Raw genomic sequence first — 15,799 nt, forward strand, 5'->3', positions numbered from 1 at the left:
TTACTGTCCGGTTAATAAGTGAGCTGGAGCGGGGGGAAACTTCTCCGACGGCGGGGAGGGGGGGCTCGCCGGCGGGCGGGGGGAGCATTCCTGCGCCGCGGGGCCCCGGCGCGCCCCGCTCCCGCCGCCCCCCACCCGCAGGTGCAGGGGGCTGGCACTCGGGAACTGGAAAGAGCTGGTTGGAGTTTGCACTTTAAGCTCCCGGCAGGGAGGGAACCGGGGGCTCGGAGCTGGTGTGGGCGCCCAGCGCCGCGGGAGGATGGCTCGGTGGCTGCGGCCCCTCGTGGGAGCCCTGCTCCTGCTCGAGGTGGCGGCCGCCCTCAGCTTTCTCCACCATCGCTACGAGGAGATGGTGCAGGCCCTGTTCCGCGTGCAGAGCCAGTGCCCCTACGTCACCCGCATCTACAGCATCGGCCGCAGTGTCGAGGGCCGACACCTCTACGTCCTGGAGCTCAGCGACTACCCGGGTATCCATGAGCCCCGTAAGTACAGGGGGACGGGGTTCGGCGGTTCAGACAGGATGGGCTTCGTCACCGCGCTCCCTGCCACGCGGCGCCGTCAGGGTATGGGGTGAGGGGTATCTCGCTTTCCAGGCAGGACTCCCAGAGGTGCCTGGGTGTCAGGCAGTGCCAGCTCTGGCAGGGATCACACAGCCAGTCCAGCCACGAGCACGCAAAACCCCCACGCACACGCCGTGCTTGCATGAGCTGCAGTGTGGCCCAGGTGCGTACTTTGGACGGAGCTGTGATTTTTCGGTGCAGGCTAACTCGAGAACCCGGGCGAGTCCATCCCAGCAACCCACCTGCCATGGCACCCTCTCCCCCCCGAAACAGTGTTGTGCAGGCAGGGAAAGGGAGCACCCACCCCCTACCCTTTGCTTCTGGGTAGTGGCAGGAGGGAAGAGTTAAGTCCTTCTTCCTCCAAACCCCAAAGCAAGGGTGGCAGTGAGCAAGGGACCCCGGCAGAGTGGGCACTGGGCTCCTGCAGCCCCACCAGCCCCGTGGACTGTGCAGCCCCTGAGACAGGCAAGTCTCCGGGATCTCTACCTGCTGCCACGTGGCCTGCAGAGCCTTGGCAGGAACAGCCTTTGAGCTGCAGCCTGTGTGGCAGGGTATGGAGATGCTGCTGAGCCAGACCTTGCCGGCAGCCAGGTGCTCCCAGGGGGCTGAGGGGACCAGATGGCTCTCCCAGCTTGGGGATGTGCACACAGGGCCCCCTTGTTGCCTAATCTTGTGCCCCCAGGCCACAGATGCAGGCAGGGCTCTGTCTGCTTTTTGCAGGATCTTTTGCCTTTTCAAATCCTGGCTGGTGTGGTTAAACACAGGGGCTGACAAGTCCAGGCAGCCTAGTCCTGTGGAAAACTGCTTGGAGCACTGCAGGGGTGAGAGCAACCCATACAAGTACCCCCACCCCAACAGAGTAGCCCCCCCAAATTCCATGGCATCCCACACCTGGTGGTGGCTTACCCAAGGATACACTGTATCAGGGGCAGAGCCGGCGTGGGGCACGCTGCTCCCCTCCTGCAGCCCAGAGCATCACATTCAGGGGTGTCAGGAAGTGGGATGGGAGGTTTCCCCCACCCGACTGCCTCCATGCCAGCCCCATTCAGTACAGGGAAACCTGCACTGCGCTGGGGTCACCTCAGGTACCTCCACAGCACATCAGGGGCTCACTCAAAGCAAGGAGTGAGCAAAGGGCACTGGCAGTGCACCACTGGATTTTAGATTTGCAGAACCACTGGAGAGCTGCTGGAAGGGCCGTAGGAGGTGACCAAGATCTCCCCTGCCCCACGCAGGCAGCATGGACCTGTGGCCCTGCTTGTAGCATGGGACACCCTCAGGCTGGCACTTTCACCTGGTAGCATGAGGACTTTGGGAACCTGTGGACTCCCTTGAAGGCCACGGAAAGTAAGTCTGAAAAGCAACCCTAGAGTTAGTGGGCTTACACGCAGTCATTAGGGGTTTTGTGTTCACAGGGATAATGTTTAGGGGTCTGCATATTGAAAAAGGCTGAGAAGCCCTGCTGCAGACTCGAACAAAGCAGAGAAGGAGAATCCCTGCTGAGACCTTGGTTTTTTTAAATAAAGGCTGCACATATCTCCAGGACATTTTTAGGTTTTATAACTGGATTACCTAATTAAATTACTTCTCATGTCTCCTGAAATCTAACCAGGTCAAAACATGTTGCCCACCCATGGTGTCCTGCACCGAGGCACAGCAATCAAAAGATACAGAAAAGCAAAATCTTTTGCCAAAATTTGAATATTTTTTTTTTTAGAATCTGTCTTCAGCATGCCCAGATGCAGTGTCTCCTCCCCATACAGCAAAGACATGGGGGATTTTGGAAGCAGCAGATGTCTGATGCATGGGGCTGTGGTGCCTTTTGTCCCGGGGATCCTCATGGCACCGTGTGGCAGCAGGGCTGCGTGCTGCTATGATGAGTGTAATTGCTGCTGGGGGCTGGAAAACTCACGGTGCAGTGGGAGCTCTGGCAGCCTGACATTTGTAATGACACCCTGTTTTGTCTTGACCCTTTCATGTGAAAGTCAGGCTCCCCTTTCAGCTGGCTTCCCCTGGTGTCTCTCACCCTTCCAGTGCTGACTCCAGCCTGCAATGGGACATTTATTCTCTCACACATAGCTGCTTTAAAAGGTCCTCTGGGAAAGTGTAACCTGTCCCTCCTGCGTGCTGCCTCTCTTTCAGCAAAGCAGTGAGTCCTGCTCTGGGCACTGTCTGCCTGCGGTCTCTAAATCTGTATTTTGAGACCTCATTTTAGAAAAGTCAGTGACAATAGACCTTTTTGCTTATACTGGAGCTGCCCAAGGGACAGTTAGATCCATATTCAACGAAGCCACTGAGGGTTTCCCCAGGCTGACAAGGAGCAGCCAGAGGCAACTCTGCCTTTCCAGTGAAAGAGCATGGCTCGCCACAAGCCAGGCATTGATTTTGTCCTGCAGAGTAATGAAAAGCTCCTTAAAGCACTCAGAGCCAGGAATGTGCCATGCTGGTGAGAGACACTGAGAGCAAACCGTGAAGGGCAGAGGTGGAAGGAATAGCCTGTCCCCTCCACGGCCACCGACCACAGAGCTGGGAGGCCCTGGCACCCGGGGGCTCAGGGCAGCAGCAATCCTGCCAGTGCTTCCCAGTCCCTCTGTGCTGCCTCTCCCCAGCCTGAGACCAAATCACCTGCAAATACATCCTCTTGTGAGCGCCAAAGGTGAGCAGCAACCTGGTAGAGAGCCTGGGCTGCTCCCAGGGATGCTGAGGAAAAATGGAGGGGAACCCTTATGAGAACCATGCCACTATCCCTCACTGAGGTTTGCGTTTTTCGAGGGAAAGGGCCATTTCACACCATTTATTGGTGGTCCCTTGGGCTTGCCCAGGCTCCCTGCAGTGGGAATTGGCTCTTCCCCCTCCCTGTCCCAGCTCTGGCTGATGGTGTCGCTCTCTTGCTCTCTCCAGTGGAGCCGGAGTTCAAGTATGTGGGGAACATGCATGGGAACGAGGTGCTGGGCCGTGAGCTGCTGCTGCAGCTCTCCGAGTTCCTGTGCGAGGAGTACCGCCGGGGCAACGAGCGGATCACCCGCCTCATCCACGACACACGCATCCACATCATGCCCTCCATGAACCCCGATGGGTACGAAGTGGCTGCCAAGCAGGTATTGGGCAGCGATCGGCTCCTCCGGCTGGATAGGGGCAGAAAGCCCTTCAGATCCCCGTGAGATCCCCTTCACCACACCTATGGGGAGGGGGCGTCTTTCCTCTCCATGACCTGAAAAATTTGTCCCTCTCAACCAGTGCTGCTGCTCCTCACCTCCCATGCCGAGGGCTCACACTGTGTGTCTCGCCCCAAGTGGCCCTGGCAGGTGATGGAGGAGTCTTCCAAAACCTGCCTTACCTTCCACAGAAGTTATTTGTCACAGGAGGGTCACTGAAAATCCCCTGCCCCGGGCTGGGGAAGTGGCAGCTGAATGCCACTGTCATGAGCAGACAGGGACATGAGGGATGGGGCAGGGGAGAAGCCCCCTAGTCCCCCCACCAAAACCTCACCCATTCCATTGTACCACTAGACCTTGGGGAGGTATTTTATTCATGGCGCTTTTGGTTGAGACAAATTGTTTATTTGGCTTGTGCCTTTCTCTGTGATCCTGGAAAATGAAGATATTGTTATTGACTTTCCCCGTCAGTACCAATACTCTTTATTCTCCTGCCAGCAATAACACACGTGTTGCGACTCAAAGGCACCGAAGCACCATTAGGACGGCCAGTCCCTGCCGCTCTGACACCCAGCCTGTCTGCACCCACCCTGTACTCACCCCCGTGATGCACCTTTGCCCCGCAGGGCCCGGACAGCAACGGGTACTTGACAGGGAGAAACAATGCCAACGGAGTGGACTTAAACCGCAACTTCCCTGACCTCAACACGTTCATGTACTACAGCGGGGAAATCAGCGGGCCAAATCACCACATCCCACTGCCTGATAACTGGAAAAGCCAGGTACTGGTCTGGGATGCCACAAAGGCTACAGCATCCTCTTAGAGTGGCTCAGCACCTAAGCAAATACACGGTCCTTTGGCTTGCACAGTGCTTGTCTCCTTGCCCAGGCCTCCTGCATGCAAAGAAATTACGTAATCCTGCCCCGTATCACAGCTTGCACCTTTGCCAGGAGGAGAAGCTGGCATGGCCGCCTTGGGGAGGAGGTTGCAATGCACAGGGCAGAGGAGGCGGCACATGCTGGCTAATATGTGTGCCTCAGGTTTTGGGCTGTGCTGGGAGAGCTGTAGCATGTTAAGCACTGGAAGAGCCAGCTCTGTGCACCAGGGTGGGTGGTGGAGAACGGAGGAAGCTGCAAGGGCTGAAGCAGGCAAATTGCGGGGCAGGGTCTGATGTGACCGATCACACTGCAGCCTAGCACGGAGCAGCAGCTGGCCCAGAGGTGGCTGAGCTCTTCTCCCTGTCCCCATCCCTCTTCTCCTCACAGGTGGAGCCAGAGACATTGGCTGTGATCCAGTGGATCAGCAGCTACAACTTTGTGCTCTCGGCCAATCTGCACGGTGGAGCAGTGGTGGCAAATTACCCCTATGACAAGTCTCAGGACCAGCGGTTCAGGAGCCACCGGCGCACGGTCAACACACCTACCCCTGATGACAAGTTGTTTCAGAAGGTGAGCATGCCCAGGTGGGCGAGGGCGTTCTCGCAGCCCTGGCAGGGTGCAGCGTGTGAGAGCTGGCTGGGAGTCTATGGGTCACTGCCTCATGCAGGAGCCAAGCCAAGAAACGTGTTGGAAATAACTGTTAGCAGACTACAGCATTTCTGCCAGCCACCAGCTCGTGAGCCAGGACAGGGCACTCCCACTGTGAGCCGGTCCCACCACATGGACAGGCCAGTCTTAACCCTCGGGAGCCCCTTCCTTGTCAGTGCTGTGCTTGTGTTTCCCATAACCTCAGTAGCACGAGTGTCTTCAGTACAACCCTGCTCTTCCAGAGCTGGAGCCTGCCCCCAGCTTTGCTCTGCCATCATAGCATGTACCAGGGGTTTTGTCCGAGAAAAGTGGCAGGATCCTGCTGGGGTTCTGATGACAGCAGGATAAGGGGGGCAGGTGCCCAGCAGGGGCTGGCAGATAGCAAAGAATAAGGAATACAATTAAAGGAGCACTAGAAGCATAGGCAGACATCAGGGAATGTATCAGTAAGTGCTGCTGATCCTGCTAGCACTAGCTGAAGCCTGTGGTTTTTCTCCATTGTTAAAATGTCCCAGAAAACAGTGCCTTCAGTCACTGCTTCCATTAGGAAATACCCAGCTCAAGAAAAAGCAAGTCTGCATCAGAACAGTTAATGAGAAAAATAAGTCTGAGCTGGAGTTCAGCCTTCTCTGAATGCAGAGGCTGTGCAGGGGCTTGCCAGGACATGCTGGGATCGGGGCTGCGCTCGGACCCATATGTAGAGAGGCTGCAGCCTGGGGTGTAGGCTAACGATACTCACATAGCCTCAGAAGTCAGAAATGTAGTGAAGCAACTGTTTTCCTGCTGTCAGAACAAGATGACACCGCATTGGAACCACAATACAAGGGTATAGAGTTTGCATTAGAAAATGCAGACAACAGTCTCTCTTATTAAACTGTCTCTTACACAAAGGGCAGGCTTTGGATGCAGTGTCCCAATTTCAGCCCTGCCTTCATCTCTAAAAATAAGCAGTAATCTTAATAAGGACAATAAACAAGCAGTTGCCAGAACCAGAAGTTGCCACACTCTTTCCTAATACAAATTCCCCTGATGTATATGGTATTTGCATCACGACTGACACTGGTTAGTTTTCCCCATATATCTTCTCCCCCTGTTAGTGCCATTTACCGCGTGTGGGCCAGCACCAATGGGGCTGGGTGCCCCCACGTGGGGCCAGTGCCCTCTAGTCCCCCTCATCTCAGCAGGAGCAGGGCAGGAGCCACCTATGCCATCAGCAAGCCTCCAGTTTGCCAGATTTCTGCTCTTCCTTCTCCGCCTTCATCTGCCTACATTTCATAAAGGTCCTGGCCACCTCGTGTTGTATTTCACGGCAGTAAAATGCAGGAGCAGTCTCCTCCTCTGACTTCCCTCCCACGCTCCCCAGTGAAGCCTGTGCAGGAACAGGGATGTTTCGCCCAGACCGAGGCAGGATCCCCAGCCGTGTGGCGCTGGAGCGGTGGCTAATGGCTGCTCTCTTTCTAGCTGGCTAAGACCTACTCCTATGCCCACGGCTGGATGCACCGTGGCTGGAACTGTGGAGACTACTTTGCCGATGGCATCACGAATGGGGCATCCTGGTACTCGCTCAGCAAAGGTAAGGGCTGGGCAGGTGAGCACCACCCACACCAAGGTGTTGAGCTGAAGAGAGTGAAGGGATAGATGAGAAACCTTGGGACAGGATGTGTTGGGGAAGGGCTGTGGCAATAGCACTGTGCCTATTACTAGACACCATTCTGGTGTCTGCATCTCAGACCAGAAAATGGCTTGGGAAGGCTGGAAGTGGCTTGGGAAAGAGCCACAGAAGTAGCTGAAGTTTGCAGAGACCTGCTGTGTGCTGCTGGATGAAGGAAGCACTAATGTGTTAGTGTATTTGAAAATGCTACGGTGTAACTCCATCAAGACCCAAAACTGTAACCAAAGGGAAGACATTTCTCGTAGCTGCTGGCTCCTGAAATATCTGGTTATAAAAAGCATAATGAAGAAACTGAAAATCAGCAAATTAGGCTAGAGAAAATATTAGAGAGTAACTGGAAAGGGACATACATCCCCCATGGTACCAAACCTTCTGGAGCTTCTGAAGGCAGGGTGGTGAATGATCCAACTGAAGGAGGGAGTTGGGCAGCCACAAGGGGAGAGGGCTGCACTGGGGAGAAGGCTCTAGTCATGCTGTATGGAGGGAGGACTTGATGATCCTTGTGGGTCCCTTCCAACTCAGAACATTAATTCTAGGAGGCTGGACCTGCGGAGCGAAGAAGGAGAGCAAGACGGTTCTGGCAGAAGATAGACAAGGGCCAGGATGCCTGGGACATGGGACTGGGGAGGGAAAGGGCCTTTGCATTCCCCTGGCCACAGCCTCTTCTTCTCTTCCAGGCATGCAGGACTTCAATTACCTCTACACCAACTGCTTTGAAATCACCCTGGAGCTGAGCTGCAATAAATTCCCACCCAAGGAGGACCTGGAGAGGCAGTGGATGGCAAACCGGGAGGCCCTTGTTGCTTTCATTGAAGAGGTGAGGGGGCAGTCCTGGGACCTACACCCTTCTCCTGCAGGGTCCCATGGGCCCTGATGGTAGGGGACCAGTAGGCACTAGGGGTGGAAGGGTGCTCTTGTTGGTGGTGTTTGGGGACACTGTGGTGTCCTGTACTGGCTTTGCTGGGGAGAACCAGGAGAGCCAAGGGTGTGGGGAAAAGCGGGGTTGACCCCAGAGCTCTGCCCTCCTCCAGTGCTCGGCAATACCCTCTTGAGCAAAGGAGGGTCCTTGATCCAGCAGCCTGTCTCCCTCCCTGCAGGTTCACCAGGGCATCAAAGGGATGGTGTCAGACCAGAACAACAATGGCATTGCAGGAGCAGTGATTTCTGTCCAGGGAATCAGCCATGACATCACCTCTGGTGGGTTGTCAGTCCCCTTGCATCCTGTCCCTTTTTGATACAGCCTCTTGGAGGCTAGCTGGGTATGTGGGAGGAGGTTAGCAGGTAAGGTATAATGTGTGTGGCCTGTGCATCCTGGACCAAGGAGGGCTTAGGAAAGCTTAGGAAAGAAAGAGCTGAGAACTGGAACACAAACCTTACTGTACTTCAGAAAGTCAGCTCCTATTTTTTCAAAAGAGAGGAGAATATACATTTGTAACCAAAGAGAAGATTGAGGGAATAATCTACTCAAGCGTCTATCTACAGAGAGCTGAAATAGCTGATAGCAAAAGACACAATAGCAGAACATGATGAAAGACTGAAAGTTCAAGCCAGACCAATTTAGACTGAGAATGAAGTGCTACTTTATCCAAGTTGTGGTGGTTTCTCCTTTGCTGGCCGATTTTAACCTCCTTTTCATAAACACGCTTCTCCAACCAGACTGGACATTACAGACTGGCTGAAGAAAATAGCCAATATTCCAGGTCCTCAGAGGTCAGACTATTAATTCATCAAAACTCCTTCTCAACATAAGTCTGTGACTCAGTAACACTCTAATATTTGGCACTTATTATGCCAACCTCCATAGGAAAGGGGAGTGCACAAGAGATCACAGAATCACAGAGGTGCTGGCTGCAAGAGCCCTCTGGGGTCTCCTGTCCAACCTCCTGCCTGGAGCAGGATTGTCCCCAACGTTGGCTCTGATCGGCCACCGCTCCCTCCAGCCCATTCTCACGGACCCCCAAGGATAGGGATTTCACAGCCTCTCTGCTGTCCTGCGCCAGGGATGCGCCACCTTCATGGTGAAGCTGTGCTCCCCGATGCACCCTGAAGCTCCCAGGCTGCCATCTGTGGCCGCTGCCCATCCTTGTCTTGCCGGGCACTGCTGAGAGGAGTTTGTAGCTGCCCTTCAGGTAGGTGCCGGCTGTGAGCAGATCCCCCTCTGCCTCCTCCCAGCCAGGCTGAGCACGCCCAGCTCTCCTTGTGGGGCCTGAGCTCCTGTGGGTCAGGAGCTCTGGTTCTCCCACATCTCTCTTGATGTGGGGGCACCAAAACTGGACACAGTATCCAAGTGCAGCCTCCCTGGGAGTGAACAGAGGGAGAAAATGGTTCCCTTTGACCTGCCAGCCACCCTCCCTGTTTTCCCTTGGAAGCCCCTGACTCACGTGTGTCTCTCTCATACCAATTAGCCCCACCTAAGCCAAGATAACACAGGGTGCCTGTAGTGATTACTCAAATTTGCAATACCCATCCAGTTCCATAGATGGGAATACACTCAAACTGTCAAAGTAATCCATAATGTGCTGCACTCTGTGGCACTAATGAGACGTCACTTGCAGTCTGTAAATGTGAATCCAGCCTTGCAGTAGCCAGCAGATTTGGAAGAAAGGCCAGAAATTGCCTGGGTTTTGAAGGCTATGCACCCTTGAGGAAGTACACCCAGCAAGACCTACTGGAATATATTTTGCTCTGCTGCCTATGCTTCCTGAGTGTTTTCTCTGCCCACCTTGTGTTCCAGGTGATATGGGGGATTATTTCCGGCTGCTGCTGCCTGGCACTTACACTGTCACAGCCTCTGCAGAGGGGTACCAGTCCCAGACGGTGACAACAACAGTGGGCCCAGCTGGACCTTCATTGGTGAGTCAGGCTGCATAGTCACAAGGGTGCCTCAAAATATCTTTACCCCAGGGAGAAAGAAATGCAACGAGAGATGCTTAGTGAGCAGTAGAGAAAGGAGCTGGGATGTAGAGCATTGCCAGTGGCTACAGGCTGTCTGCTTTGGCAGACACAGGGCTCCCCACAGCTCACAGAGAGGGGCAGGGTGAAGGCAGTGCTGTGTGCCTCTCAATTCCTACTGAGGGCCCACAGCTGCACTGGGCTGCCGTGCCAGCTCCTGTGTCCTTCTGCCTCTTGGCCATGGGGAGAGCCACTGCCTGGCTGGGGCTGCTGCTCTTTAGCTCTCCTTCCATCCTCCCCGCTCTCCAGGACGAGATGGATGATGTGGAGACAGCATCTGTTCCCTGAGGCTCCATTATCCCCCTGGTTCTGTGGGTTTCAGTGCTCTGCTATCATCTGCATCCTGCCTGGGACCAAACACGTTATCAGACTCGTAGCAAGAGGCTGAAGTCTGCCCTTCTTTCTGCTGAGAGCACCCAAGACAGATGGAAACTGGGTGCCAACAAAGAACAGCCAGGCACCTTTGGGAGATGAAGTGCTTTTGCCACCAGTGTGGCCCCTACAGTGTCTTTCTGAGGGCAGGTTGGACAACTAGAAATTGGTTATAAAAACAGTTGGTGGTGATTCCTGCCCCTGCTGTTGCCTTGTGAACATGGTGGGACCACAGTTGCAGCCTTACCTAAGGACCAGCAAGAACCCCCCAGCTGCAGCATCCTGGCACGTCATTTGCTTCGCTGCATGGACACTGGTCAGGCTCTGCCGTAAATACACTGCAGTGGTTCTCCCACCCTCTGTCTTTTCATCCTACCCTACCCAGCCTCTGAAGTTCTTCCAGAGCTGTCCTTTTCTCAGGATTAGAAACCTTCTAATTTTCGTCCTAAATTTATTTATGGTCAGTTTATCCCTATTTGTTCTTATGCCAATGTTGTGCTTTAAATAGCTCATCTTCTTCCCTGGTATTTATTCCCTGATGTATTTATAGAGAGCTGTCAAGCCCAGTCCTAGCCTTTGTTTTGCTAGGTTAAGCACCCAGCTCTTTGGCTTTCCTTTTTAAAATAGATTTTTCCTTTTACCATAGTAGTGTTAGAGACTGATTTGTCCCATGATGGTCTGATTTTTGAGGATCTTCCCTCACAGCAGCCCTCCTGTCCCCATTTCCCTCTGCCCCTGCAGCACCTCCCGTATCCACCATTCATCCCATCCCTCCCCCAGGAAGCCCACACAGTCCCATTGCAGTTTCACCTTTCTGTACAGCCTCCCCATTCCCCATTTATCTGCTGTGTCCTGCATGCTCCTTGTCCCCTCCTCCCTCTTGTACCGGCTTTCATGGCTGTAGTGGATGGAGGTTTCTTTTCTGGATATTTTTGCCTGGTTGCTGAAAAACTGATTAAGCAGGATTCAGCTAACAAGATGCAACTGAACAAGGAATGTCTGTCCTAAACTATCCTGTGTATTAAATATTCACAGAGATGCAAAGCAATGCTATTTCTCTACTCTCTGGTGAGAAAAGATGAAGAATGATCATAGCTCAGTCCCTTGCCTTTCACAGCTCATCTTCCAAACCATCCCAGGACATCGCATTGCCACAGGAGCAACTCTCTGCATAAGAAATGTAGCTGATTGTTGGTACAACATTTTCCACAGGAAAAAAAATGTTTCCAGCTGATTTAAGCACTGAGTTCCCATTGTATCCTAACACTGGCTGAGGCCCCTTATGGCTTGCCTTGGCCCAAGAGTCAGCTTCGAAGGCGAGTGGCAGAGCAGCTCCTGCAGACCCCTGAGGCAGCAGAGCACACACATGTTACACGGTTATTTTTGTTCTTTCTCCAGGTGCATTTCCAGCTCAAACAAGATGCGGTGAGGAAGCCCCCAGAGCGTAAAGCCTCAGGCACACGCATGAGCAACAAAGCCCTGCAGAAGAAGGTAGTGCCAAGAGCCACCCGCCGGGGGACCCAAAGATGAGGACAGCTCACTTGGCTGACAGCTGGGGGAAGCCGTTTATACAAAGCCTGGCTGATGACTCCAGCCAGTGAACTTTCCAAGTCCAGCACGAAACTAGCCCAAATTATTAGGTTATTAAACGAGGAAGTATTTAATCCCTGAGCAAATTGTGAAGTCATTCACAAGAAAATGTGCCTGGGTTGCGGTTTCCTGGGCAGCATCTCCATAGCTGCTGAGCTCTTCTCCTGCACTGGCTCCATCTAGGAGAGCTCTACTCCCTTTACGCCTGGACTCAGTTGCTACAGCTCACATGAGATGCCCAGACACTGGTGCATAGCAGGGAGAATGAATCCAGCCCCTGGTCTTTGCCGCACTCAAAGCTGGGCACATGAATCCTGGCACTAGTCCTCTGGGTGCGAATGCCATGGTCCTCCCTCAGGTAAGGACAGTTGCTGCCTATAAACCCTGAAGTTAGCAGGAGGTCAGTTTTAAAGCAATCAGTGATGTGACCAGCTCTGAATGCAGGTTGTCCCACGCATAGCACAGCTCTCGCTGGTTGGCAACGCCACAAGTAGGAAAGCAGCTCTGGGAGGTGTCACATTTATCTTGTTGTGCAGATGGGACTTTCTGGTAGCTGGTTTGGATTATTTGTAGTCAGACAGGCTGAAACGATACATGCTGGCAAAAGGCAAGGATTATCCCATCTCCTTATGTTATCAGACCCCAAACCAGATGAAGGGTCTGCTCTAGCCAACACAAACTATTAGTCTGAGCACAGGAGCAACTAGGTGAGGTCTGACAACTGGCGATGAGTAGGAGTGCAAGACAGGTGATTTGATGTTCCTTTGAGACTAATACCCTGAACCTTTGTCCTGTCAATGTGCAATGGGGAAGTGTGGATGCTTGATGCCAGCAGTGTGCTGTGCAGGTACAGCACAAGCCGTGTGAGTTATAATTGGGCTAGGGAGGACAGGATCCATAGTTCTGTGAGGTGGGCCTTAAAATGCTGCTTAGGCTGTGTGGGCAGGTTTGGAGTGGAAGTGAGAGTAGAAGCAAAGCTGTTTATTTCCATGGTAAAAATATCTTAGGTAGGCAAAACCTTTCTATCATTCTTCACAGAAAATAAATAACTTCAGAGGGATAAAAGGTCCCACCCATGTGCCCCAGAAATTTCTTTTTCCTTGGCTCATTATCCCAATCTCCCCCATACAGCCCTTCATTGTGCTGTCTCTCTCCATGTCTCAAACCTGTCCAAAAAACATGCCCTAGACATCCCCTTGATCCTCCCCTTTTGCAAACACCTATTCATCTCTTATGAGCAACTTCTACCACCCTACTGCATAGGCAATATTCTGCACCTTGTCCCTCACCGTCATCTCCTCCTCTGCCTCTGCTACAAGATGCTAGTGGCATTTTCAGCCCTAGCAGCACACACAGTCTTGTAGCTCTCCCTGCTAACAGAAGCTGTTTCTCTGTCGTGCCTGTTCTTGGAAAGGCAGAGCAAACTGCCTCTCGCAGGGTATTTATACAGGCTATTGCAAAAAAGTGCCAGGAATGGTAGTGCATTTAACTGTGGCTGTGAGTAATTTCAGTCTGCAGAGGCCAATGTGGGCTGGAGACACTGGCCAGTTCCACATTCACAGCAAAAGCTAAATTCAGATTCTCTAATTTATTAACTTTCGGTGGCAGAAGGAAGTGAAAAAGGATGGTGAGGCTGATATGTCCAAACTCCTATGAGGTTTAACACCTCTTGCCCTGGCCAAGCCCAGCAGCATCACTCCAGATGCTGGACACTCCTGTTTGAAGCCACTTGTCAGTGCACATTCACACAAAAGATTTCCTGGTGATGTGCAGGCAATATGAGGGAGGCCACCCTGTGTTCCACATCCTGGCTTAGCGCAGCATGCAGAAAGGTCCTGTCACCACGTCTGACCCATGTGTGGGAAGATATTGCGGCTCCCAACCACATCAGTAGGTCAGCTGCTGACCGCTTACCTCTGAGGATGTGTATGAAGATGGAAGCAAGGAAAGGGCTCCCAGGGAGCAGCCTGCAGTTGGGCAATTCAGCTGGACAGTCCCTGGACAGGATGATGCTCAGCCTGCGCAGAGCTACCCATGACACATGCATCCCAGCAGTGTCACAGGTCACCTTGCTGAGCCTGCTGGATGCAGGGTGCTCTCATGTTGCCCTCTTGTGGTCCTGGAAAATGTAGGACTATCTCAGTTCCTTTTACTTTCCGGGGCAGAGTCAGAGAGGGGGGATTTCTTTAGAACAGGACAGCCAGCCCAGGAGGCCACGTCACTGACCCTTGCAGGCTGCTGCGGGGTTGGTAGTGCAGCAGCAAAATTAGAGACTCAGTGGCAAGCTTCTTCCCTTACAAGAGGGTTCATACTTCTGGAGGACTCCCTCTCTCTGGGCTGGGATTTGTCCAGCTCATTCTCCCCCCAGCTCTGAATATTTTTGTGTTGAACTGTTTGGTAGAGCTCCACTTGGCCATGGCCGAGCTCTCCACGTGAAAACATGGTTACAAAATGTTTCCGAGGCAGCACTCTCTTAAGCACGTCCCTCAAAGGCTTGCCATGAACTTAGCCCCCAATGTTGCAAGAAGCGTGGGCTAAAAACGGTGCTAAACCTTTGGCTATAACATCTGCAGCACAGTCGTTTCATGTTCTTTTGAGGCTCCAGTCAAGGCAAAAGCAGTTGACACATTTGTGTCAGAAGACACAGCAGTCAGTCGATCCCCCCCACCCTTTCTGGGCCACTCATGATTTTGTAGACCTCTTTCTCCACCCTGTGTCCTTCTTCCAAGCTGAACAGTCCCAGCCAACACGGCTGTTCACTGTACAGTCTGTTCCCATACCTCTGAGCATCCTTACTGCCTGCCTCCGAACGTTTTTCCATTCTCTTTTACCCTTTCTGAGAGGACCAGAACTGTGTGCAGACACTGGAGAAACATGTAAAGAAAGTGAAGGCAGGCCCAGAAGAATGAACCAAAACTCTTAAAAGCAAGACTGTGAGGATCTTGGGATGAGCAGGAACCCCCGTGGGGAGGACAGATGGGACTCTGTGCATACAGTGCATGCTGGTTTCTGTGTCTGGCATAAAGGAGGCAGACAAAGGGAAAATACAAATAGCTGAACTCAAAGAGCAAGGCAGCTTTGCTGGGGATGTCAGCAGAGGTCGGTTGGTCGTGGGGGTGACCTGAAAGGTTGCAGGAGGGATTGGAATGACGAAAAAATGCCCCAAACCTCTCTCAGCAGGCAAGAACAGCAGAACTTTTGGGCTCAGGGGACATCTAAAATCCTGTGGCAGGGGCTGGCAGTCATTCTTCAGGTCCAGCAAATCATATACAAGCAACGGTACCTGCGGGGAAGAGTGCATTCAGCTGCCTGTGCAGCTTCGGGCCTCCGCCAACAGCATCGTGCCGTGCCAGCAGTGTGGGTCCCCGCCTCAGGAGACCAGACGGGGAGCCAGCGCCCAGCCTGTGCACGTACCAACACGACTCTGACAGAGGTGCGTGCGACGCGCTCTGCACTTCGGGCTCCTGGCTGGTGGCAAGCCAAGCTGGGATCTGGGCGGTTGCTATGGAGAAGTGTAGCTAAACGCACAAACAAGTGCGAAACAACTGCTCTGGGGGCTGAGAGACTCAGGGCTTTACAGTGTGTTGCTGAGTGTATCCCTTGGGGCATGGAGGCTTTTTCTGGCCTGCCAGGAAAACCAGTGTGGGACCTACTGTACTTGGTGTGCCTGACCCCTGCATGATGAACAAACTGGCCCTCCCTGTCACATGGGGTTTTAATTTTTCTCCATCTTGGTGCTCTGGCATGATCTTACAGTGCATCTAAGCAGCCAAAGCCAGCTCCTAGCAGCAAAACTGAGACTGCACCAGATGGACAGTGTAAAACCACTCGTCAGCTGCTGCCAAAACTGAAGCCCGCAAGGCAGTGAGACTCCCAGAAGGCAACAGTGGGGAGGGGGAGCCCCGGTGTTCCTCATGTCTGCGAGGCAGCAGTGCTTTGTAGGGAAGAAGTCGAAGAGGGTTTGCACAGGT

The 15,799-nt window shown here is 53.2% G+C and overlaps 1 protein-coding gene across 2 annotated transcripts; it reads left to right on the top strand.

Moving 5' to 3' along the window:
- The first annotated feature begins 60 nt into the window (after positions 1–60).
- Positions 61–11,902, top strand: CPN1 (carboxypeptidase N subunit 1). Of its 2 annotated transcripts, XM_064463888.1 has the most exons (9): positions 66–482; positions 3,462–3,658; positions 4,342–4,497; positions 4,982–5,164; positions 6,704–6,815; positions 7,592–7,731; positions 8,012–8,111; positions 9,649–9,767; positions 11,637–11,902. In XM_064463888.1, the coding sequence occupies exons 1-9, from the start codon at positions 260–262 to the stop codon at positions 11,766–11,768; spliced, it is 1,362 nt and encodes a 453-aa protein (XP_064319958.1). In that variant the 5' UTR covers positions 66–259; the 3' UTR covers positions 11,769–11,902. The 2 variants fall into 2 exon arrangements, with proteins under 2 accessions (XP_064319957.1, XP_064319958.1); XM_064463887.1 differs by lacking the exon at positions 8,012–8,111 and having other exon boundaries at positions 61–482; positions 11,637–11,728.
- The last annotated feature ends 3,897 nt before the right edge of the window (positions 11,903–15,799 follow it).

This window comes from Phalacrocorax carbo, chromosome 12 (assembly GCF_963921805.1).
Source record: "Phalacrocorax carbo chromosome 12, bPhaCar2.1, whole genome shotgun sequence".
Lineage (NCBI taxonomy): Eukaryota > Metazoa > Chordata > Aves > Suliformes > Phalacrocoracidae > Phalacrocorax > Phalacrocorax carbo.